This window comes from Ruditapes philippinarum, unplaced genomic scaffold (assembly GCF_026571515.1).
Source record: "Ruditapes philippinarum isolate M1 unplaced genomic scaffold, ASM2657151v2 ctg2595_1_1_1_1, whole genome shotgun sequence".
Lineage (NCBI taxonomy): Eukaryota > Metazoa > Mollusca > Bivalvia > Venerida > Veneridae > Ruditapes > Ruditapes philippinarum.
Genome location: NW_026863909.1, coordinates 20,523 through 45,307, shown reverse-complemented (window position 1 = coordinate 45,307; position 24,785 = coordinate 20,523). Strand labels below are relative to the sequence as shown.

Below are 24,785 nucleotides of genomic sequence, written 5' to 3'. Positions count from 1 at the left end.
TTTTTAGCCTGTCACATGTCCAAAATTTTCTTGGCGATGAGGGAGACTACCGCCCCCTTCAAACCCTTCAAATAGAAAGGGGCACATCCCCCTTCTGGCAACCCCCTGTTGTAACATTTGAACGGGGGCGGCGCCGAAAAAGTGGTCACTTTTTTAACAACATTTCAGTGTTTGGGGCCTAAAAAGGACATTTTTTCACTGTTTGAGGCCTCAAAAATGGGGGGGGGGGGGCAAAAAACGTCAAAACACGTATATATCAGGGAAAAGGTTAGTATAGGGCTCATAAAGACACCAAAGAAAACGACCAACCAAAAGGACAAGAAATGAACAAGGATGCATAGGTGCATAGGGATGGAACCAAAATAGTTGATGGTGGGGGGGGGGGGGCAAAATAACAACAAAAACATTAATAGTATTAAAAACAAACGACCAATTCAGCGGTTATTTACACTTGACACTTTACTTTTGAAGCCACTTCATGTGCGGACCAGTTGTGCAAATCCTTGTACTTGTCTTTGGTTTTTCATTTGGTAGACGTCCAAAAACCTCATGACTTGTGGTATCTCTAAAATGTTCTGATATCCGAAATAATATTTTGAAGATTTTGCATTTACTTCAGATCATACATTTGTAGGTGATAACAAGATATTGATACATATTTCACGTATCTATCACAATATTTTAATTATGTAGTTGTAAATTTATCATTATAAATTTCATAGGATTAAATACAATTCTTTAAGTCCCTTCGATTATTACTTTTTTATTTAAATATTTCCCTTACTATAAAAATGCAAGATTAGTTGAGACAACAGTAATTAACTTTAAATCTTTAAAAATAAGGAATTTAAAATAAGCAATGATATGTTTTCATAGAGAAATGTGTTCAATATCTACAACAACATTCAGTTGTTTTGCAGCTTTGTTACATAAACAATGTGTCTGTGACATGTTTGTCAAAACTAAGTTAGAAATCAGATAAACCCCTATTGAATCATACTATTCTCCTAATAAAATTTCTTGGTGATCAATTTGCAAAGTTTTGCTTCAGATAAAAAATCTTAAATTACGGCTACGTATTACGATTTAATAGTAAATCGATACTACATTTTTCAAGTGCCTCTGAGTTATGTGAAAAAAAACATCGACATCATATGATAATGTTACCGAGATTAGTTCACATAGATTTTGTCACTTACCTAGACAAATTATGTAATTATAATGTTGTTCAAAAATGTCTACGCATGGTGCTTCTATAAGAAAACAGAAAAATGCAAAAGGTTTGAAACTCCCGTTTTCAGTACGCGGAGCATTTTCCAAATTAGAGCTGCTTTGAAAGTTACCGTCCACGCCTGTGGCATCTCTACCCTTGTTTTGAGAATAAATAAAATCAAATATTTCAAGAAAGACCATCGTTGTAGGTGAAAATGCAACTGCAAGCTGTCATCACATTTGGAACACCTCGTCGATAATACGTCAATTCCCCAGGCATCACATAAGTTAACCACACTATTTAAATATGTAATGATGTTTAAGCAACGTTACATCCCGCAGATATGTTCATACCGCGGTCATCAGAGAACATTCAAGGTGACATTTCCATCCTATTCTATGAACAGCGACATATATGGTCACATAAGTAATGAATTTAAAGTTTTATACATTATTTTGAAAAATTTAGGCTGTCGGTGGATGTTAAAATATAAATACTTTTTAAATAACTGGTTATTTCAAAGACTTAGATCACAGTTACCGTATATATTAAATCAAATAAAGCTATATGGTGTTATTTTTATTATAAATATCGTGAATCAAAAACACGTTTAGTATAATTTATTCAATAATATGGATTAATTTTTGTTTGGTGTTACAATAGCCACTTCAGTCAGGGGCGGATACAGAACATGATTTCCTGGGGGGGGGGGGTGGCTGACATATGGGTGGAAGAATTTTACAAAAATAATGCAACAGGCGAAAATTGAATATTGGGCCAGCATCTTGTTCTTGTGACAAAAAATTAAGAAAAGTATATGTAATTGGGGTGGGCGTGGGAGGGGTGCCCCCTCCCATGGACTGAGAAAAATTTGAAATATGAGGTTGAAAATGGTGTTATATCCTTGACTTTCTAGTGCTGTTTATGGTACCTTTGGATGGTTTTACAAAACACTGTATTTTGTATAGGTTAGTGTTTGCTGGGTCTTTCAAAAAGAATTCCCCCGGTGTTTAGTAGTGAACATTTACAAAATACCAGCACACTTGCCGATGTATGCATAACTGTTGATAATAATAAATTCAACACTTGATCAGTTCGGAATAATAGACCATTTTCCAAAGTAAAGTGATACTAAAATACTGCTTTCCTAATGTACAAAAAAATAATTTCAAACACTAGTATTCAATAAGATTTTTTTCCATCAATGAATCCATTTTAGATACTAAAGAGGTTAGTACAACTTAAATTCTATTTAAAGAATATAACTGCCATAAAAAGTTATTAAAAGCAAATGACAAATCCTTTCATCTTAATAAAAAAAAATCTTAGTAAAACAAGTTATTCAAACGCGATTCCTATAATAATATGTTTATAAAATTCTCCATCTTTTTAAATTACAAATAATAATTTTTAATATCTTAATTATAGGGCTTACACAAAGGAAATGGAAAAACAAAGATAGTAAAATATGGTGTACAATGTAACTCATCTATTTGCCACTATCTGTGACTATTAATTTCATTAGACCTACAAATCAATTATGCGGTTTAAACATTGAAGTCAGTCAAGCATGTTGATAGATATATAAAGATCTCTGTCAAGCCCCCAGGCAGGAGATTAACAACTGGATGACAGCAATTAATGTTTTGATAAGAGAGTACAATAAAGTTTGAAACTGACAAAAATATATTCCAGCCGAGCTGGTAAATGAATCTTTGGGCCGAGCTGGGGGGAGGGGGGCTGCAGCCCTGAAGCCCGGGCCTGAAACCGCCACTGACTTCTCAGTCTTTTCCGAAAAGAGAAATATATAGTGGTGATTGACCTATAGTTTAGCATTCAATTACTCTACGTGATGTTCCTGATTCTTATAACTGAGGAAAAGGATATGCTTGATTAGTAAAAATGGGTTTCAGAATAAATTAAATTTTTTGAAATAAGAAATTCATGCATTTAGAATAAAAGTGCTAGTTTTATCATCCAACATATTTCAAAGATATTTTTAATAGACAACATCTTAGTTGGAGACGTTATATCATTCTTATGAATCTATATACAGATACACTTTATCTTATTCTATAAATGATATACTACAAAAATAATTTCTGTTAAAATCAAACACTTCCATTTACTTCCGGAGAAATTGTTTTCATCGACAACCATAATTTTACCAGAAAATGATTTCATAGAATCAGAAAGGCAGTATTCATCAAGATGTCGACAATAGATTTAGCTAAACAACAATCACAGGAAAATTTTAAAAGGTGAAACTCTTTGGCGTATTTTTATACCATCTCCTAAATAGTTTTCGTGAAAAAAGATGATCTGACAGCCGTAAATCAGGTGATAGTGCCCCTTACAAGTTACAGTTTATAGTGAGTTACAATGTATTCACAGGTGGCCATAATTTGTAACCCTAAGCAATTTAGAGTGCTAGTTTGATAAACTATATTTTCAAATAATAAAACTTTCTATTTTGAGTTGGCAGATGCATTCAATTTACTTTGATGTTTGGAAGTGGTTAGCCGTATGGGCCCGAACAGCTAGCCAAAATTTCTAGCCGTATGTGAGTCAGGTACGACTAGCCAGGACTCACTGTATTGTCTAGCCGTACGGCACTTTTCGAAATAATATGAAGTCGAACATGCATGTGTTATTTTGTGCCTCATGATTATTATTTGTTGTTTTATTTGTATGAAAGATGTTTTTTGTTAATTATGCGCATGGATCAAATAAATAATGATCGAAGTGGAATAAATAAAAAGAAGATTGAAAAAAAATGGTGAATGTATAATTTTCAAATACAGTACAGTAGATAAAAGCACAATCAATTAATTAGCCTTAATTAAAGCTTACCCAGGGACTGACAAAAGAATTTAGAATGCGTTTCACGGAACATGCAAACTTTCTTTAATGATGGACAAACTTCTATACCGTCGGTAATTGACGCAATTATCAGAGCCCAACAACAATTATTTTCGTTTTTTTTGTTTCATTTTAAAGGTGTCAAAAATTAAACTTAATAAAACAAAAAAGGATTATCATCAAAATTTTGTAAACTATTTCAATTGATGTGATTTAACTGCGACCAAACGCTATTTTTTCTCGACTCTTGAGATGACAAAGATCAATATTCTTACTTTTTACTGTAGCCAACAAGAAGATTAATCTCTAAATAGTAAACATACGAAGACAATTGCTGTTTCTTGGTTAAAATCCTCGCTTAAAGTCATAAAATAACATATGCATTTTCGACTTCCATATAATTTTGAAAATGCTGTACGGCTAGCCAATACAGTGTGTCCTTGCTAGTCGTACGTGACTCACGTACGGCTAGAACTTTTGGCTAGCCGTACGGGCCCACTTCCTTGATGTTTTAAAAATATCCAATTGTTTTCTTTCTTTACAATTCTTAACAAACATTTGTTGAGACTTTGTGTCATACATAGTAATAGTGCTGACTAGGATAATGACAAATTAAGGGTGTAATATTATGTGGTTTTGTATGTGAGTATATCACAAGTAGACAACGTATAACTCTAATGAGAAATAAGAGACACAAGTGTGTTCTATGACTACAAGTTTAATACTGGAGATAAACTCTTATCAAGAACTGCTGTACTACTTTCTAAGCATGCGCAGGTATACATTTATCTAAACAGTCTCATATTACAAAGGACGACCAATGAGACCTAAATTATCTGTTGAAATGGATAACTGTGCAGATCTTGTGAACTTAAGTTTACCAAAAGATTCTTGTATGGAAAAATCAAGTGTAGTGATGGGTCCTACCAAACAGTAGACACTGCTAAGGTTCAAAGCTTGCGCTCCAAATCCTGGCGCAAATTTTACCTTAGAAAAGGTACATCTGATGTTGTATGTAGAGGCGAGATATTGCCCAGTCACGAAAATAGCGCAATATCTTGTTGCGCAGTTCAATTAGTTGGACTAAGTGAAGGTTATGCTGATAAAACTATATATAATCTATTATATTTATGATAAGCCAAATATCAACATATAAAAACAAATTTCTGACATGAACTCCCTAGTAATAATTGATAGGTAAAAACTTTCAGATTTGAAATACAGTAATTGCTTTATTGAACAATTGCACATTTATTGATTGTGCAAAGAGAATTTGCAAATTAAAATAAGGTTAAACAAATGTGTGTAATTCTGGTAAGGTTTCATAAAGGGTCAAATCCAAAACCTTAATGCAGTAACATACATTAATGATCTTTTTACTTAGACACAGTGTGAACTAGTTGTTGCTTTTATTGTAATCAAGGCATTAATCAATCAATCATATTAGTGTTTTCTTGCTCAGCAATTGATTTTTCTCGTTTCAGTGATGCTAAAACATCTAAATGGCTTGATGCATACCATGATCCAGTTGCCTCCCTTTACACATTTACTCAGTGTATAACACTGGCAGATATCCAGGCAGATGGGGATTGGAAACTCATCATTGCAGATCTCGGCTCTGGCTCCTTTAACATGAAACTGAAGGTTTATAAAGGTATGAATAACCAGAGTTTCCTCTAGATCAAATCAAGGTTATGAAATATAAAAAGACTTAATTTTTTTTTTATTTATTTTTGCAGGACCATATTGTATATTTGAGTTTGTAGGTAATTTATTTCTTGCTATTTTATCTACATGTTGTATGCTTCTTAACTTTTTACCTACAAGGGTTACACAAACAATAAAAGAAAGTAATTTCACTAATCATAATACTTATGTTGGTTGTCAATTTTATTTCAGGGACAGATTTAATCAGTGAAAATACAATAATAGATCTGCCCACAGGTGTTGTAACATTCTATATGGACACACACGAACCAAGAACTCCGGGTATTTATACATTTGTTCTACCTTATTGGCAATCTACTATGAAATGACAATTGGCCAGCAATTACCCTGCTGAATTTCTAAAATAGACTTGTCCAGTTTTCAATTATGTAACTGTTCATTATCAATTTTGGTGATATGAAGATGAAAATTAAATGATAGCTAACAATGTCCTGCCTTGTCACAGTTTGCTTGAACACTTTCCGTTTCAATGAATATGTATAGTTACAGGAATAGGGGACCTATGAACAGAAGTTTGTAGGCTAATGTCAAAATACTAAAGTGCTATTTTTTGTGATGTTTATTTCATATTGTATGTTTGTTTCATTCATTTTACGCCTTTTCCCAACAGTATTTCAGTCATATAGGCGGGTAGTTTCCTAACCATCATTACTGGAGAGTTACACCAGTACTAGACTACCTTCCTCCGGGCTAAACTACCAAAGCATCTCCCAGGGATCGAACCCACGACAGAGAGGTAACAGGATTAGAAGTCATCGACTCTAACCCCTCGACCACGGAGGCGGTTGTTTATTTCATAGATGAAATCTTAAAATTTTCTACTTTGTACATAATCTTAACACAAACTTTGTTGCTTATGTCTAAAATAGGTTTATATGAGTAGGAAGCAGTCATAAAAATACTTAAATATGAATGATTTTTTGTTTTATTTCAGCTATAGCCGTAGCATCAGGACCATTTATATATATTTACAAGAATCTCCGTCCATATTTCAAGTTTACATTGCCACCTCTAGAAGTAAACTCTGTGGAAGAAGATTTGTGGAATCAAGTCAGAGATGTATGTTATTTTTAATTTTGTTAAAGGAGTCTAAAAAATAACAATTGAAAACTAGCAAAGATCGACTGGGGCATTTAAAAAGGACAAAATATATCAATGAAGATACCTAGATTGAGCAAATGAACGATTTTTTTTTTCAAAGAAGTTAAAAATTCTTAGTGGAGTCCCTTTAAAATTATTTGAGTTACGAAAATGATTTTTCTGCATATTTGTAGAATTCTTTAAGCATGTTTTATCTTTTTGAAACCATTATACATATGTATATTGCATTGTTAAATGTTTGAAAATTGAAGTTTAGTCTATGGCTAGTTAGAATAGTCTGCCATTTGTAACATTTGATTCTTTACAAGTTTAAGATAATGTAATCAGAGACTGAGCTACTGAATTTTCTTCCTTGTTTATTTGGCTCATGTTTCAAAATATTTAAATTAAAGGAAGATGGGGCAACCTATTGGTTAAGGTTTCTGTCTTTCAACCCAGGGATCATTGGTTTGAGCCCTACACAGTTTACAACCATGTTTTTTCATATGACACCAGTACTGGTTTGTTCAAGGATGGTTTAAATAAGCATACAACCTTTGTCATAATCAATATGTTTAGAGTAAAGCACCTAAATGATGTTTATAGGAAATAGTGATTCATATATTTTCAATAGTTTGATATATCTCTGAAAACTTTTTTTCCAGGGTCGCATAAATGTATACGTATTGAGGGAGATGTTGGAAGGAATGAGGTAATTGAATATATGTGCACTTTATGTTTTATTTTTGTTGATTTTACTATTCCGTTAACTTAATATAGCAAAGACAGTTTGAAGTTTCAGTTTTATAGTGGCAATTACAGGTTTTTCTTGTTTTAGGGTCTTTATTTATTTACTGAAAGATGCATGCATATAAATTATTATTTATACATTACAACTGAAAAAAATAGCATGTAATTATATAATAAAAATAGCATGTAAAAAAATTGGAATTTTGTACAGTTTTCTATAGAAGGAGCAACTTAACACCAGTGATATGAGTAAACTTAAGATACATGTCCACCAAATATATTATGACAAAAGGTTTACCATATATGGTTGAGAGGTTCTAGTAGATAAAAAATGCATCAATGCTAGTATAAATACAACCCAGAGGAAGATCCTATAATTTCAATTTGTTTTTAGAATGAGTAAAGTTGTCATACAATGATAAATCAAAATTGCCATTGTGATTCTGTAATATAAGTTGATTTTACTTATTTTCAGAGCTGACGGTTCAGCACTGACTGTTAGGTCACTGAGGTTCTTGCAGTTGACCGATGCTGGTGACATGGTTCAGTTTTGTGAAGTGTATAAAAACTCTCCTTTGAAAAGACAGACTGTGATAACATGCCTCGGTACCTTGAAGAAATCCATGTCAGAGGAAGATGCTATTAGCTGTTTGGTACTGGGAACTGAGGATAAATCTATATATGTCCTTGATCCAGAAGCTTTCACAGTTCTTGCAACTGTATGTATATGTAAACTTTTTAATTTTATATTAAAAGTAAAAATATTAATCTCATTAAGATTCATTGGTGACAAAGTTGAAAGAAAGTTATTAACATTTTTCCCACATTTTTTAAACTTTTTATGCCCCCACAAAGTGGGAGCATATAGCGTTGCACTTGTCCGTCCATCTGTTCGTCCATCTTTCCGTCCGTCCGTCCCAAAATCTTGTGAACGCAACTCCTCTTACACCGGATGGCAAATTTTGCTTAAACTTCCAGGGATGAACAACCTTAATGTGTAGATGGTAGTAAAGGAAGGCATTTTCGCTGCAACCAAATTTAACAGAATTATGGCCTTTTGTTGATTTTTCACTATATACTATATAGAAATTTTGTGAACGCAACTCCTCTTAAACCAGATGGCAGATTTTGCTTAAACTTCCAGGGATGAACAACCTTAATGTGTAGATGGCAGTTAAGGAAGGAATTTTTGCTGCAACCAAATTTAACAGAATTATGGCCCTTTGTTGATTTTTTCACTATATACCATATAGAAATTTTGTGAACACAACTCCTCTTAAACCGGATGGCAGACTTTGCTTTAACTTCCAGGGATGAACAACCTTAATATGTAGATGGAAGTAAAGAAAGTAAGTTTTGCTGCGACCAAATTTAACAGAATTATGGCCCTTTGTTGATTTTTTCACTATGTAATATATATATATGTTGTCGGTGGGTGCATCTGTGTCCTTTGGACACAGTTCTAGTTTATTGTTAGTGTAGTGGATATTGTTTTGTAAAAAAAACAACGCACAAAACAATAAAACTGAGTTGTCAATGTAGATTCTGGTCAGACCTTGCAGATGTGCAGGCCATTGCTCTCAGATGTGCCGGCCACTGCTCTCAGGGGCACCGGCCTCTGCTCTTAGAGGAATAATCCTCTGCTCTTAGAGGCATTGGCACTGTTAAATGGCCCAGCCTCTGCTCTCAGAGGCACCAATCTCTGCTCCCAGATGCGCCTGCCTCTGCTCTTAGTTATGCAAGTCATGCTTGCTTTATATTCTCACACATGACTGTCATCATTGTCAGACCTGATAGTGTAGGATTTAAATGCAAATTGAGTTTAAGCTGTCTAGCTTAGGATGTTTACTGTTCAACTTGAAACACCAACATGTTAACATGGTTAGTTGTTATTTCATTTCAACAATTTTGTCTTCTGGACATGAAATACAAGAAAGAATATCTTCTTTGTTGTACTATACATGTATGTTACACCACCATATTCTAATGTCTACCTCGACCTATTTGTATTTAAGGGTATTGTTCAATATGAAATAATATTTATGTATTTACACATACATGTTAGATACATCTTTTATTACCTTGAGTAGATACTGAACATTAAATGTTGTGATAATCTCTTCAAATCATTGATAAGCAGTTGAAATACACATGTATTTTCAGATGAATTTACCGAGTGTTCCAGTTTTCCTAAGTGTGACAGGAATGTATGATGTAGAATATAGAATTGTTGTAGCTTGTAGAAATGGATGTATCTATACCCTAAAAAGGTAAGTTATCTATTTAAGCAGTGAAAAGTAAGATGTCTTAGTCAACAGAGAAACAAGGCATCCATGGCCGAGTGGTTAAGGTCGTTGACTTCAAACCACTTGTCTTTTACAGCAGTGGGATGAAATCCTATTAAGGACATAAGATTCTTTCATGTGAGCAAGCTATCCAGCTAGCTTATGGAACTTTGTAGACTCTACTCAGGTGACTGAAATAACGCACAGAGACTGAGAGAGGCACTTGCGGTCTTCACCAGTAAAACTAGAAAGACATCAAATGACCTTTACAGTATTGTAGTGACTGTAAAACGCAACAAATAAAAAATAAATAAATAAATTCAGAAGAAACAAAATCAAAATTTGAAGGTAACATTACAGTCTTATACACACTTTGAAGGCCTTTTCCTGCAAATTGCAAATGTTATACATGTATATATCAGTGTTCCCACTTCTATTTTTCATTGGGGGTATTTTTACCCCTTACCTTTGAAAACTGGGGGTAAAATAAAAATTCAGGGGGTACATAAATTTGTACAATTCTGACTTTCTGTGCGTATTTTTACCCTCTTGCCTAAATTTCTGTATGTGAATTTTGGCATGTATGCGTAAAATACGCACATATGTATGTAAATGGGAACACTGATATATATCCTTTATATTTGGGACATTTGTCAAGGTCATGACAGAACTAACTGTTTCAATACTTGCCTGAGCTTACATGAAGCTTGAATTTGCAATAATTTGCAATAATTTGCAAGTTAGAGCCTCATGCTTGTTTGTTTAAATAATGATATACATCTGGATATTATTTTAATAATTGTTCAATTGCAGATTTATAGGTTGATCTCATTTTTGTCTTTTACACAATAATTATTGAACTTGTATACAATTTATTATAGAGGATTAGATGATCCAGCCAAAAGCTGTATAGAGCTTAGTTCACAGATAGTTGGTATGGAACGACTCAACAAAACAATCTATGTAGCCTGTATGGACCAGACACTCAAATGTTTTACTTCTAAGGTAGTGTAACTCATTTATAACCTGTTTTTTGTCATTAAATATAACACATGCATTTATTTCTCTTTAAAAAAATTAAAAATTGCAGACTTAAGATTAAGTGTAACATCTCTTACAGCCCCATTACCTGCTGAAGTGGTGTTTAATCTTCAACACTAAATGTGCTGGAATAAATTATCCTGAAAGACAGTAAACTATAGGAGTGAAGTATGAGGAAACCTTTTACAGCTGCAAAACATGCATTTTTCTCCTAATCTTTATACTTTAACTATCTGGTGTAGTTAACAGCAAAATTTGAATTGATTTTGCAGATAGATTGTGACAATTCAATTGTTGACAATAATATTCTTTCTTTGATGTATTCATTGTGAATGTATGACAGTAAAGTAGTATCCATCTGGTTAGAAATGTGGCTGAACAATTTTTACTACATGTATAAGTTTGGGAGTATGATGATTTCAGTTATATGTATTTTATATTACAGGGTAAGAAAATGTGGACAGTGAAGTTACCAAAGAGTATCACAACTATAGAAGTGGTTGATTATAAACCTAAAGCTTTTAAAGCAGTCCTAGTGGCTTTATCTAATAATGAAGTACATGTATATAAGGTAAGATTGTAAAATGTACCTATGTCTTATAGATATTTTAATTGCATATAATTATATATTTTCAATAATGGCACTAATAGTTTCACTCATATATTTTTAAAGCAATTTATGTGATATAATTCCACTAGAATGGTCCCAGCCTTATGTTTTATACTGGCACTACTTTGTCATTATATTTCTGGCTCATAATGAAATCAATAGTTATCTCAGTTGTCACTTTCAAATCACTTGTCACTCTCCTCTGTATGTTTTAAAGGGATACTCAGGCAAATTAATGGCAAAAATATTAAAATTATCTTGTGTACTCAAATCACACTAAAATGACATATTTTTAAAGTACCAGAATGAATTTCTGTATCATTTCTATATATATTTTGGGTTTTAAGCATAAATACATCTATATATGTTGAACAAAATTTTGACGCCAACAGAATCCGCGAGTAGTTTTAAAACAGGTCATGCGACTTGAATAAACCCTGAAAGTTACAATAACAGATATTGTGGATATTGTATGATCGAAGTAGGTCCAAGTCATTTATTTGACATGTTCTTTAACATTTCCAATGTTCACTGTGACAGCTATTGTGAAATCTTAATGCTCTAACCTGACCCACATGGGTCAAGTTAGGAAACCACTATTTTATTCTTTACAAGGAGAAAAGTTTTGTTCCTGTGACTGCCTAGTGTATTCATTTTGAGGACATTTACAAAATAATGAATGAAAAATTCAAAAAGAAGAAATGAAAATTTTGCCTGTGCCTCCCTTTAATCCCACCTGAAGTTTTGAAGCCATTTACCTAGCAAATAAACTTAAGGCAGTTGGTTCTGAAGGTTCTGTCAAGACACCTTAAATTTTCCTTTATAACATGTACCGGATTTGTGTTTCTGTGATATAGCAAACAAGGAAGAATATTATTTTGTTAGATATTAGAAAGTCATATGTAGCATAGTGTTTTTATACCATTCTTTTATGTGACAGGAGAAATACCTTGTTGATGTAATAAAAACAGATGATGTGATTACTGCCATGAGATTTGGGAGGTTTGGTCGAGAAGATGGGGCTTTGGTTATGTGTACAAGTAGTAAGTTGATATTTCTTTAAATCGTTAGTTGTATGCTTGACCTTGTTTTCTTCTTAACCATTAAAGTATGAAATATGTATAAAGGACAAACATTGCTTTGAGTTTTTGTAACTGTCCATTTTTAGCTCACCTGTCACAAAGTGACAGGGTGAGCTTTTGTGATTGCTTTTTGCGTCCGGCGTCCGTCTGTCCGTAAACTTTTGCTTTAAATGACATCTCCTCATAAACCACACAGAAACCGAAAGAAAAAACTTTAAATATCTTCTTTTAAAGAACCCAAAGAGCTAGAGCTTAGATATTTGGCATGAAACATCTTCTAGTGAGCGTCTACCAAGTTTGTTTAAATAAAAGCCCTGGGGTCAAAACTGGCCCCCCGCCAGGAGTGTCATTGTTTTTTAACTATATGTGTATAGTAAAAACTTTAAAAAATCTTCTTTTAAAAAACCCAATGAGCTAGAGCTTAGATGTTTAGCATGAAACATCTTCTTATGGGTGTCTATGTTTGTTCAAATAAAAGCCCTTTGGTTAAAATTAGCCCTGCCGGGGGGCGGGGCGAGGGGGAGAAGGTCATTGTTTTTCATTATATGTGTGTAGTAAAAACTTAACATCATGAAACATCTTCTAATGGGTGTCTTCCAAGTTTGTTCAAATAAAAGCCCTGGGGTTTAAACTGGCCCCGCTCCGGGGGCCTATATACAGGTGAGCGACCTCAGGGCCATCATGGCCCTCTTGTTTTGAAAAGGTCTTGATATTAAAAGTAAACACTGAGCTGCCAGCAAAGTGCAGACTAGCTTGACTCTATGATGGTGACATGGTTGCTGTTGTTGTAGCTATGGCAGTAATAGTTTCCTGCACCAGCTAATCAGCTTGAATTAATTTATTTTCTTACCATATTCATAAAACTTGTGAGATATGATACAATTATCTAGATATTCATTCATTTACTGTGTTATGCCATTCATTCTGTACAACTTCAAGAGACCATAACAAAAAAGGCATTGTCAAACCTTTGTAAATTTTTTTCTCACACTTTCCTTAAATGAAAATATTGACTAGTTATTAACTGCAATAAATATGTGTGTCATTAATTCATTCAGATGGTGGGTTGCTTATCAAGATACTGAAAAGGACAGCTGTGTTTGAAGAGAGGGATCTTTCAGGGGGACCCCCTGCTGCTCAAAATGTGAAATTAAACGTGCCCAAGAAAACCAAATTGTTTGTAGACCAAACAATGAGGGAAAGGGAAAGTGCAGTCAGTAAGTATTTTGACTTGAGAAAATTTTATTGAGGTTGTTGTTATGTTTATATTGGCCCTTGTTAAAGGTGCAATTTGAACCGAAAATAAAGCAACTGGGGCAACCTTTTCACAGAACCATGGAGATTCATTCAACCGTGGCATCCTTTGATGAGATCTTCAAGTCTTTTAATGTAATAAATTATCATAAATTTGTTTCTTTTGAAAGTTAGTTTAAGTGTATGTGCTTGGATAGTTTTGAAATTTCATCTTTTCTTATGTGCAACTAGTGTGTTAATGATATTTCTGTTTATTTAACGTGTGAAGATCTTAAAATATAATATCTCTTATCCTGCATATGGCAACAGATTATAACCATGCTACCAGTGCACACCAAGATCAGCTGGCACATCCATGCCATGTAATCATGGTTTGCACTAGTCATATTTTGTCAATACATATTTTGAAATTTTCCCTAAACATGATAAATGGTTTTGTCCAGATTGAAAGGTAGACAAGTTCACTTAAGTTTGGTTAATATTAAAAATAAGCTCTTGTATATTTGTAGCAATGCACAGGACATTCCAGAGGGACCTGTATTTGTTGAGATTGAATACAGCTAGGGAGTACGCCAAGGCCTTGAATAATGCAATGAATCCTATCTCTACAGATCCCATGGATCCCCTAAAACTATCTGCACAGGTTAGGGATTATTGTTTAATCTTTATATATACTTATTTTTAATGTATTTGAATCATAGTCATACTTCTTTAGAAATGATGTAAACTGATAAATAACATAAAGTATTAAAAGGTGAAAATGTCATTTAAAACAAGCAAAGAGGAAAGGACATAAAATGTTCATTTCTGAAAATTAAGCTTTCAAATTTTGTTGACATAACCCAGTTATCTAGATTCTCAATTTCAAGCAAATTTTGAAATTAACTGAAACTGAAGTCAAGATGAGTGTTTGGTATTTTAAGTGGCTAACTTTCAAATGACTCATCTTAGTTTGGACAGTTTTATTTATCCAAAATAAAGCTAAAACTTCTTACAGCATGGAGTTGATGATAAATATATCCTATGTGACTAATATATAATTCTGCATCCTATGTAAGTTTCATTAATGCTTTTTCTTTATTTTGTTATACAGGTTCAGGGAATAGGGCCCACATTTAAACTGACAGTCAACCTTCAAAACACATCATTAAGTCAAGCATCTACCAATCTCCACATTACATTTGACTATGATGATAAACTTTACAGTTTCCGCAGGACATATATACCTGTAAGTATTATTATACATACATGTTTTTATGGTAGGGTTTATATCACACCACCACTGTTAGGTCCAGCTTTACTGGTGTAAAAAGATCTCGGGTGCCCCTCATTGCATTATTTCAGTCACAAAAGGGTACCTGAGTAGAACCACGTGCATTCTGTAAGCTAGGTGAATAGCTTTCTCTCGTAAAAAAAGCCAAAGTCCCCGGTGAGCATTGAAGTTGGAAGTCAAGCAACCTTAACCACTAGGCCATGGATGATAGGCATACATACCTATAAGTATAGCAGGAGATACACAACTATTTAGGCAATGATTAAACTTGTATTAACAGAAGTTTGTTTGTATACTAGTATGTGTAATGTTGAGTCAGCAGTAACAATAATGGCCGAGTCCCAGATTTGTCGGTTTCTACTTGTATTTATTTTCATAACTACAATACCTGGTGAAATAAAATCATTTTTCTGAGAAACCTTGTATGATTAATTGTAGTCATTATATTATACATGATGTTGTAAGACTACTTACCTTAAACCGGAGGGGTCAATATCTTTGAAAATTTATTGGCTAAAGGGATGTGTTTGATAATTTGTCTTTTCTTCTGATAAACATTGAAAATTACTAGGTATCTAATATATTTCTGTTAACATTTTAGCCTGTTAACCAGTTAATGCATAATCTTTCATTTGCTATGGACAGAAATAAATTACTTGTTTTATAAATCAGTTTTATAGCCAGGTGAACAAAGACTGATGGCTTTTGATCAGAACAAACTAACAAGTATTCATTTAGTATTTTATGTTTGGCAATTTTATATTTCAGGTTCCAATGTTAGTTCCAGGACTCAATTATACCTTTGAGACTTACATAGAATGCCTGAATGATAAAGGTGTTTCAGACACTGTTAAGGTAAACACAGTTTTTTAGCTCACCTGTCACTTTGTGACAGGGTGAGCTTTTGTGATCGCTTTTCGTCCGGCGTCCGTCCGTCCGTAAACTTTTACTTTAAATGACATCTCCTCATAAACCACTAAGCCAATTTCATCCAAACTTCACAGGAATGTTCCTTAAGTGGTCACCTTTAAAATTGTTCAAAGAATTTAATTCCATGCAGAACTCTCGTTGCCATGGCAACCGACAGAAAAAACTTTAAATATCTTCTTTTAAAGAACCCAAATAGCTAGAGCTTAGATATTTGGCATGAAACATCTTCTAGTGAGTGTCTACCAAGTTTGTTCAAATAAAAGCCCTGGGGTCAAAATTGGCCCCGCCCCAGGGGGTCATTGATTTTCCCTATATGCATATAGTCAAAACTTAAAAAATCTTCTTTTAAAGAACCCAAAGAGCTAGAGCTAAGATATTTAGCATGAAACATCTTCTAATGAGTGTCTACCAAGTTTGTTCAAAGAAAAGCCCTTGGGTCAAAATTGGCCCCGCCCCAGGGGGTCATTGATTTTCCCTATATGCATATAGTAAAAACTTAAAAAATCTTCTTTTAAAGAACTCAAAGAGCTAGAGCTAAGATAATTAGCATGAAACATGTTCTAATGGGTGTTTACCAAGTTTGTTCAAATAAAAGCCCTGGGGTCAAAATTGGCCTCGCCCAGGGGGTCATTGATTTTCCTTAAATGTGTATAGCAAAAACTTAAAAATCTTCTTTGAAAAAGACCCAAATAGCTAGAGTTAAGATATTAAGCATGAAACATCTTCTAGTGAGTGTCTACAAAGTTTGTTCAAATAAAAGCCCTGGGGTCAAAATTGGCCCTGCCCCGGGGGTCATTGATTTTTCTTAAATGTGTATAGCAAAAACTTAAAAATCTTCTTTGAAAAAAACCCAAATAGCTGGAGTTTAGATATTAAGCATGAAACATCTTCAAGTAAGTGTCTACAAAGTTTGTTTTAATAAAAGCCCTGGGGTCAAAACTGGCCCCGCCCCAGGGGTGTCATTGATTTTAACAATATGTGTATAGTAAAAACTTTATAAATCTTCTTTGAAAAAACCCAATGAGCTAGAGCTTAGATGTTTAGCCTGAAACATTTTCTTATGGGTGTCTACCAAGTTTGTTCAAATAAAAGCCCATTGGGTTAAAATTGGCCCTGCCAGGGGGGGGGGGGGGGGGGAGGCCTATATACAGGTGAGCGACCTCAGGGCCATTATGGCCCTCTTGTTTGGATATGTCCTCTTTGTTTTTTGCTGCCTTGTAGTATACATAGTTAACTACTGATATTTGTTTTATTAAGTTTTTAACATATTGTAAATGTTTGAGTTAGATAGAGGTAAAAAAAACAACTAGTTTTAAGTAATTTAACTGTAGCTTTGTGACCCCTCTAAAAAAGGTGTGTCAGTTTGCTTTTAAGAATAGTTTAGCAATTCCTGGAGTATAAAGTCAAGACAGAACGCCTACACAGTGACTTTGTTAAACGATAGTCTGAATTGCTAATTAATTTTAGGCCGGATGCTAATAACGTGATCAAACTTTCTGGCATTTAGAAATTATGCAACTGCTGCATGTAAATTGCTCTCAATGTCTTTTGCTATTTATTTCAGGTGTATGTATTGAAGGAGAACAAAAGCGTTCCTATTATTACAGGAGTTATCAGTATGCCAGTCAGTGAGACACTGGTTGTGGTGTAACATCATTTTTACGTTTTAAACTTAGATTTGTGTCAACAGGCATCATATAATCATTGGATCATTATTCTTTGTGAATTGAGAACAATAATTATGTGAAACATAGGAAACACATTAAGTTAAAATGCACAAATAGTAACTATGCCTTTAGGGTATACAAACTAACGTTATCCATTCTCCAATCCACATTATTTATCTAAACTGTGTAAAATAGCTCTTTTTCTGTTGAATAGAAGAGTCAGACTTTTTTATGTGTCCTAATAATGTCATTAAGTTATCATTCAATTGTACTTTGCAATATTCATCATGCCAGATTTTTCTCTTAATTATCGATGAATAAAAAATTCATGAAGTGATTTCTTTAGATAACCATTGGGAACCTATGTGAAGTCTTTATTTTATAATGTGTTTGTTGTGAACATATTTCACCAATGTGATTTACCCTAAACATCACAGATATAACCATACATTATGTACAAGACTACTTGTGAAATGACTTTACTTTACATTATTTGACTTTACTTGTTATCATTTAGGAACTGTCTAGTTTTAGGTCAAGTTAGTTTTATTATCTAAATGCTATCTATATTGATATCTATTGTCTTGAGAAGTATTGGGCTCGAGTTTATCAAGCCTCATCTGAAGTCTTCAGATTGAACATGGTTGTAACATGAAACACATTTTATGAACTAGTATATGTTAATGATTTAATGTAGTTGTGAGATTTTCCGTCCGTCTTTATTTATTGAATGTGATTTATATTGAAGAATTAAAAAAATTAAATTGACATACTTATCTCTTGTTTTATTGTCCCATAGATATAAGCAGATTTTAGATTAATTATTATCTTACAAAATCAACCTTTGATGTCAGTTTAAGATCGTACCAAGGTCTGGAAATTGTCTTGTTTATTCAAGATTTTCTCATTATTTTCAAGATGAAATGACTTCAAATTATGTAATTGTATATCTGTTGATAAAATGTTATGGTTGATTATCATCTTCGCTAATGGTGAAAGATTTGTGATATCAGATAGATACAATGTGATATCAGTAAATTATATAAATAAGCACTATAGGACTGCGTAATGCGCATAATACGGACATAGTAATTAGGTATGTACAGGTATGTGCGTGCAACTAACATGCAAACAGTATATTACTTTCTTTAAATCAATCTAATTGAAGTAATTAATACAATATTCCATTGGACACATTCCACAAAAGGCACTTTTAAAAAGATCATCGGTATCTTTCGTGATGCATACAAAGTTTGCAAATAAAATGAATATATAGTACATAATTATTTCAGTCTGGTGCCACACAGTATTTACATGAGTGACGTAATTCTGCACTCTTACAATAATTGTTCGAATATATCGGAATTCATCAGTTCTTCTTCTATTACTACTACTAGAATATAAAACATATATATATAAGAACAGTTTGTCACATGTGCTCGCTCATATGGTACATATTTCGACGGCAATGGTGAGTGTAAATAAACCATACACACACATTAAATTCGTCACAGATCTATGAAGTTGCACATCTTCTGATAAAGTCTGATATAAATGTGTTTGTTATCTGGCAGTTTTCCTTAAATGCACCTGAAATTACAAATTCAACATGAATAGTCATGTGTACTGAAAGCAAAGTTTAAAGTTGATACAATGTATATACTTCCTTGTTACATTCTTAACAGCAGAGGTAAAGACTGTTTCTTGTCATGTGTTTTCTTACCAACTAAAGTTTCGTATTTTACGGCATGTAATAGTTTGAGGAGACAATTTAGTTTTATTATCAGGCATTTAAAGCTATTATCCTCATATTCTGGTTCATATGACCAACCAAAGCGTAATTTATGTTTGACCATTCATGTAGTGCATGTACTGTATTTCTACCGCACTGTCTAAACTCTTTAATATATTAATATGAAAGAAGTCATATCGCAATTCGCTTATGAAATTATATTACAAGCATAGATTTTTTTTCATATGAATTATCGTATTGCTTTAAAGTAACATTTACCCGGCAAACTCCAGTAACTGTGTGGTACACCTTTAATTAACTCTAACTGGACTGGCACACCGGCAGCTTCCAGTTTATCATGGTATTCTAAAAATAAGATTTTGAAAAGGGCATGAATGTGATGGCAACTGATCAATTAATAAGATCTAAAGATAGAAAATCGTTTTGTTATAGCTCGTTTTGTTAAGTTAATTGGTAACATGTCTGTCGAAAGTATATGGACATCAAGTATATGGACATCGCTAAAATTTGTGATATGAAAATAACTAGAAAAACGCGTTTCGTATATGCACTAAACCGGTGTGCGTGTGTGCGTGCGTATTTATTGTATTGTATGTATTTATGTTTGTATTTTAAGTCTAATGAGGTTTTATAAGTCAATTCTTGCACTGATATTTTGGACACGGGAATTTCACCATTCATGTCTTTAAACTTTTCAAAGTTTATAATTTTTATATTTTATATCAGTAATTCACTGAATATACATAACACATGCATGAAGCAGCTAGAAATGAGTTTGAACATAAATTATGTTACCATAGCAACCGTCACGCAACTGGTCATGTTCAGCAACAATGATCAGTGTTGGTGGAAGGTATGAGAAGTCCTTATTTAGTATCACTGAAGCTCTTGGTAAGCTCTTCTCTTCTTCACTAATGTACTGTTCTGCATACCTATCAAAAGTATTTACATGCAGTTTACATATAGCGAATATAGTAAGACAATTCCATTTGCAATAAATCTTACTATATGTAGCATCAATGTCATATGAACATGTTTGCGATTTTTTATATACAGTTGTAACAAAATTATTAATTAAAATTAAGATGGAACTTTATTTTAGTTTAAACTACATGCATAAATTTGCGCTACCTAAAAGCAGGCCATATATACCTGCGTTTCAAATCACGTACCAATCTGACCTCCTCTTGGGAAGTAATGGTCCAAATCTGAATTCTTCTGTCGATTTGTAGCCTTTTGTGAAATCGACTTTGGGATAAACCAAAATCTATAGTAAATAAGAAAGAAACACTTTTGACGTTCTTTTGAAGATCGATTGGAAAGATAATAAAGTGTGTCTTCCGGCTATAACTATTTAAAAATGTTCCTTTAGTAATGTTAGTAATATTATGATTATTATTATTATTATTATTATTATTATTATTATTATCGCCATTAACTGAATGTTAACACAAAATAAGACAAGAATAACTTGCTTCAAAGTCTATAAGTGAAAAAGCATCGTGGCAGACGACAGCTGCCAGACGACCACCAGCGCTATCTCCCACCACTCCAATCTTGCTGTCTGATTCACCACCTAAAAGAAACAACATTACAGAACATTAAGTATTCTAATGATGATGTTATTATTTAATTGGAAAATGTAAAAACACAAAAGCAGTATTCGAATGTAAGCAGACGAATTCGGGTGAAAGCGGTGATATTATTTAATGTTATGTACATTGTATGTATAAAAGTACACCCTCCCCCGAAATACAAACTTTCATTACAAAGAATTTCAACAGATGTCACAGGGCTTACCGACTTCCTTTTTATTCTCAGATACCCATTCCACAGCACGTTTAGCATCGTCATTATTAGCCGGAAACTTGTGCTCCGGTGCCAGTCTGTATTCCACATTGACGACTATACACGGTGTATCCCTAAAAAGAATTTTTAAGAACATGGTATCTTATCATATATATGGAATTGTCTATGATTTGATTGTTCGTGTAGTCTATAATCATTTCCGTGAATTCATGAATTAATTAAAATCGTGAATTCGTGAAGATGAAATAGTGAATTCTTAAGTTCAATATGTTGCAATCGTTTGCTTTTGTTTTTTATAAGTCGAAAGTGTGAATTAGGGAAGATTAGTTTAAACATATTTATGTTAATATTTCATCATATTATACATTTTATAAGAATGTAATTATTACATATTATTTAAATGGATTAGAACGAAAGAAAACTCATTTGGAGACCAAGTGAAGTTGATATCCCATTTGTCTTTCGTAGAATAACCAAATTGTTGTCCGATTTAAGCATTTTACTATTACATGTCATTTAAAACACAATGTTTTCATTTTGCATACTCAGCAGTGCACTGCATATGTGTATTTTTTAAACTACCTTTTTGAACGGACTTACGTACCTAGCTAGAAGTTTGCAAACATTTTCGTTGGTTTTTCTGCTTTTGATAACGTTACCACCACCGTGGAAGTAAACAACAATAGGTACTGTAGATTTGTCACAAACTTCGCTCTCTGGTTTGTAAATTGTAACAGGGATCGTATCTAAAATACATGTATAATTATGTCTAACATGTCATTCCATTGGTATTGATACATGTATTAAATTATCGATGTAATAGAAATACTGTAATAGAATAATAAGTTAGAAATTTAAAGCTTTAAAATGGTACAGACTTGCACGTGCTAAAAACATGAAATTGTGTTTGATATTTATCTATACACTATCTCAACCCTGTTAGATATATTAAGACCTTTCGCCCTTACTTGGTTAAATATGTACGAAGTGTAATAAAACTTTGTTGAAATGTAAATTATGTACATATACAGATGACTAAGTTAAATATTTACAATATTTCTCGACGGAACAAAACAAAAATCTAGCAAAAAGAAATAAAGCATTTTATACTAGTTGTAACAAAGTTTGCTTTACTCACACATATAATTTTGTATTTATTTTGTTGATGTTAATATCTTTTATTTAGGTGTATCATGTCGGTATGAGAACTACGTGTGTATTATATGTAATCATGCCATACACTACTTGACGATAATAATATCATAGTTTACCTGTGTTTGTCGTAGGTGGTATAAAATGTTCGTTTTCTGTCCCGTTAAACTTTACATGTCCTCCATATTGTTGAGCTGTCTTTCTTGCTGCTTCTCGTGTTGTTTCCACCGCATACCTTTCATCTGATTTTGCTTCAGATTTACCTTTGAGATAATCCACAGTTTCCCGGTGTGGATTGTAGGTTTCAATATAAGATTTTAAATCAAATGACATCTTTATTTCACTTAAATGTTTATCTGTTCGGGTATTTCTTTAAACTTATGTCAGATGGTACATGAATGTACTACAAATTTACTGACATAGAAATGTGATAAACAAATGTTATGCTAGTGATTAAACACCACTGACAAATCTGTAATACACTCGTGAGTACCAAACGTCTTAAGCCTTAATCAGGAGATGGCATCCCGAAAAAATGTATTACGTGTGCACGCTTAAAGCAGCACGCCCCTATATTCATGCTTATTTTCATGACCAGTTTTGAAATGTTTTTAAACATTACCCATTACCAATGGCACTTACAACCCGCGCGCATTAATTACCAAAAGGAGATTTTTAGAAATATGCAAAAAAGCCCTTACTGCGTAGTCACTTACTTACTTACTCGAAATTTCAACTTACTAACCCGAAATTTCGACTTATTAACTCGAAATTTCGACATACTAACTCGAAATTTCGTGTTACTTATCTCGAAATTTCGACTTAATAACTCGAAATTTCGACTTAGTAACTCGAAATTTCGAATTAGTAACTCGAAATTTCGACTTACATTGCACGACTTTCATTGGTTGCCGGTGAAAGCAAGGATTGAATTCAAGATACTTTCTTTAGTGTGTTGCTGTTGCACATTGATAGAGCACCTTTAACATTTATTTAACAGAGCAATTTAATAGGGTCAAATTGTCCATATGTTTCGCTTATTGTGGAGAGGGGGGGGGGGGGTGTAAAATCACTCTTTCCACATTTCCGTGTTAACCGGATGTTTCTTTTTCTTAAGCACACATACAACCATCATGTGGAGAAACAACAAGTTCAAAACCTATCCTATTGTAAACTGTGCAATATCATGTGTTAAATAAGTTTTAAATGGCGTGTATACGCCAGTTAGTCTGTCACGTTTCTTTATACTAATAATGTTTTTGTAACATTATTCATTATTTACCAATACTTTGATTCATATTGTGTTGATAAAAGTTGATAAAAGTGGAACTTGTTGTTATAAAAGCATCCGATTTTACAAGAAATGTAGTCAGTCCAACAATTTTGACAAAGGCCTCAGCACGCCCTATTTTGGCCACGCCGCGATACTTTCCTCAGATGTCCCACACGTGAAGTATATAGGATCGTTTTATTTACAGGGATGAAAAGAATATGATTAGCGAAAAGACATGTTCGAACAGATGGGATACAATACAACGTGTGAAGAACGCCTGAACGTACAAATTAATTAAAGGAAGCCTTGTGTTTTTTAGGTCGGGTGTGTACATGCCATTACTAAGTTTAAGTTTCATTTCAATAGTTTTTGTCCAGGCACCCGTTCCTCCATCTCCATCGTTCAACGGCACTCCCTACTATATCTTATATCATCTAACTAATAACTTTGGCCATTCTTGTAATGTTAATAAGTCGAAATTTCGAGTTACTAAGTCGACATTTCGAGTTATTAAGTCGAAATTTCGAGATTAGCAACTCGAAATTTCGAGTTAGTATGTCGAAATTTCGAGTTAATAAGTCGAAATTTCGGGTTAGTAAGTCGAAATTTCGAGTAACTAAGTCGAAATTTCGAGATAAGTAACTTGAAATTTCGAGTTAGTAAGTCGAAATTTCGAGTTAGTAACTCGAACTTTCGAGATAGTTAGTCGAAATTTCGAGATAAGTAAGTCGAAATTTCGAGTTACTAACTCGAAATGTTGAGTTAATAAAAACATACACCTGGCACTAATGCTCTTCCGTAGTAACACAATAAAATAACATATAAATTATAACTTGAATCTTAAATTTAAAATTTTAAAACATTTTTCTCAACTAAGTTTGATTTATTGGAATAGTTTGGCTCATCTTGGGGCATGCAGATTTAAATTGCTTCTAGAAATTCGAGTCACCATTATAATGAACATTTCGTTATGGCTCTAAATCCGGACAGTAAAAACTAGTTACTGGTTACAACTTAGAAAAT

General features: G+C 33.2%; 2 protein-coding genes across 2 annotated transcripts; one reads left to right on the top strand and one right to left on the bottom strand.

Moving 5' to 3' along the window:
* The first annotated feature begins 3,317 nt into the window (after positions 1-3,317).
* On the top strand, positions 3,318-18,543 carry LOC132723792 (Bardet-Biedl syndrome 1 protein homolog). Its single transcript, XM_060708577.1, has 15 exons — positions 3,318-3,474; positions 5,560-5,729; positions 5,975-6,064; positions 6,738-6,862; positions 7,549-7,595; positions 8,109-8,352; positions 9,797-9,903; positions 10,800-10,923; positions 11,405-11,530; positions 12,510-12,612; positions 13,710-13,868; positions 14,415-14,548; positions 14,999-15,133; positions 15,947-16,033; positions 17,673-18,543. The coding sequence occupies exons 1-15, from the start codon at positions 3,425-3,427 to the stop codon at positions 17,757-17,759; spliced, it is 1,788 nt and encodes a 595-aa protein (XP_060564560.1). The 5' UTR covers positions 3,318-3,424; the 3' UTR covers positions 17,760-18,543.
* A 132-nt stretch (positions 18,544-18,675) lies between these two features.
* On the bottom strand, positions 18,676-22,888 carry LOC132723787 (carboxylic ester hydrolase LipN-like). The gene is made up of 8 exons (XM_060708573.1): positions 22,609-22,888; positions 21,942-22,083; positions 21,329-21,450; positions 21,004-21,104; positions 20,701-20,795; positions 20,324-20,460; positions 19,787-19,873; positions 18,676-19,365 (listed from the first exon to the last, which is right to left on the bottom strand). The coding sequence occupies exons 1-8, from the start codon at positions 22,820-22,822 to the stop codon at positions 19,292-19,294; spliced, it is 972 nt and encodes a 323-aa protein (XP_060564556.1). The 5' UTR covers positions 22,823-22,888; the 3' UTR covers positions 18,676-19,291.
* Between the last annotated feature and the right edge of the window lie 1,897 nt (positions 22,889-24,785).

Excerpts from the sequence above, each read along its gene's own strand:
- LOC132723787 (XM_060708573.1), bottom strand. The coding sequence starts at position 22,822 with ATGTCATTTGATTTAAAATCTTATATTGAAACCTACAATCCACACCGG. Across the intron at positions 21,451-21,941 it reads GTTTGCAAACTTCTAGCTAG|GGATACACCGTGTATAGTCG; the intron begins GTACGTAAGTCC and ends AATTCTTTTTAG. Across the intron at positions 20,796-21,003 it reads TTTCACTTATAGACTTTGAA|ATTTTGGTTTATCCCAAAGT; the intron begins GCAAGTTATTCT and ends TATTTACTATAG.
- LOC132723792 (XM_060708577.1), top strand. The coding sequence starts at position 3,425 with ATGTCGACAATAGATTTAGCTAAACAACAATCACAGGAAAATTTTAAA. Across the intron at positions 6,863-7,548 it reads TGTGGAATCAAGTCAGAGAT|GGTCGCATAAATGTATACGT; the intron begins GTATGTTATTTT and ends CTTTTTTTCCAG. Across the intron at positions 9,904-10,799 it reads TGTATCTATACCCTAAAAAG|AGGATTAGATGATCCAGCCA; the intron begins GTAAGTTATCTA and ends AATTTATTATAG.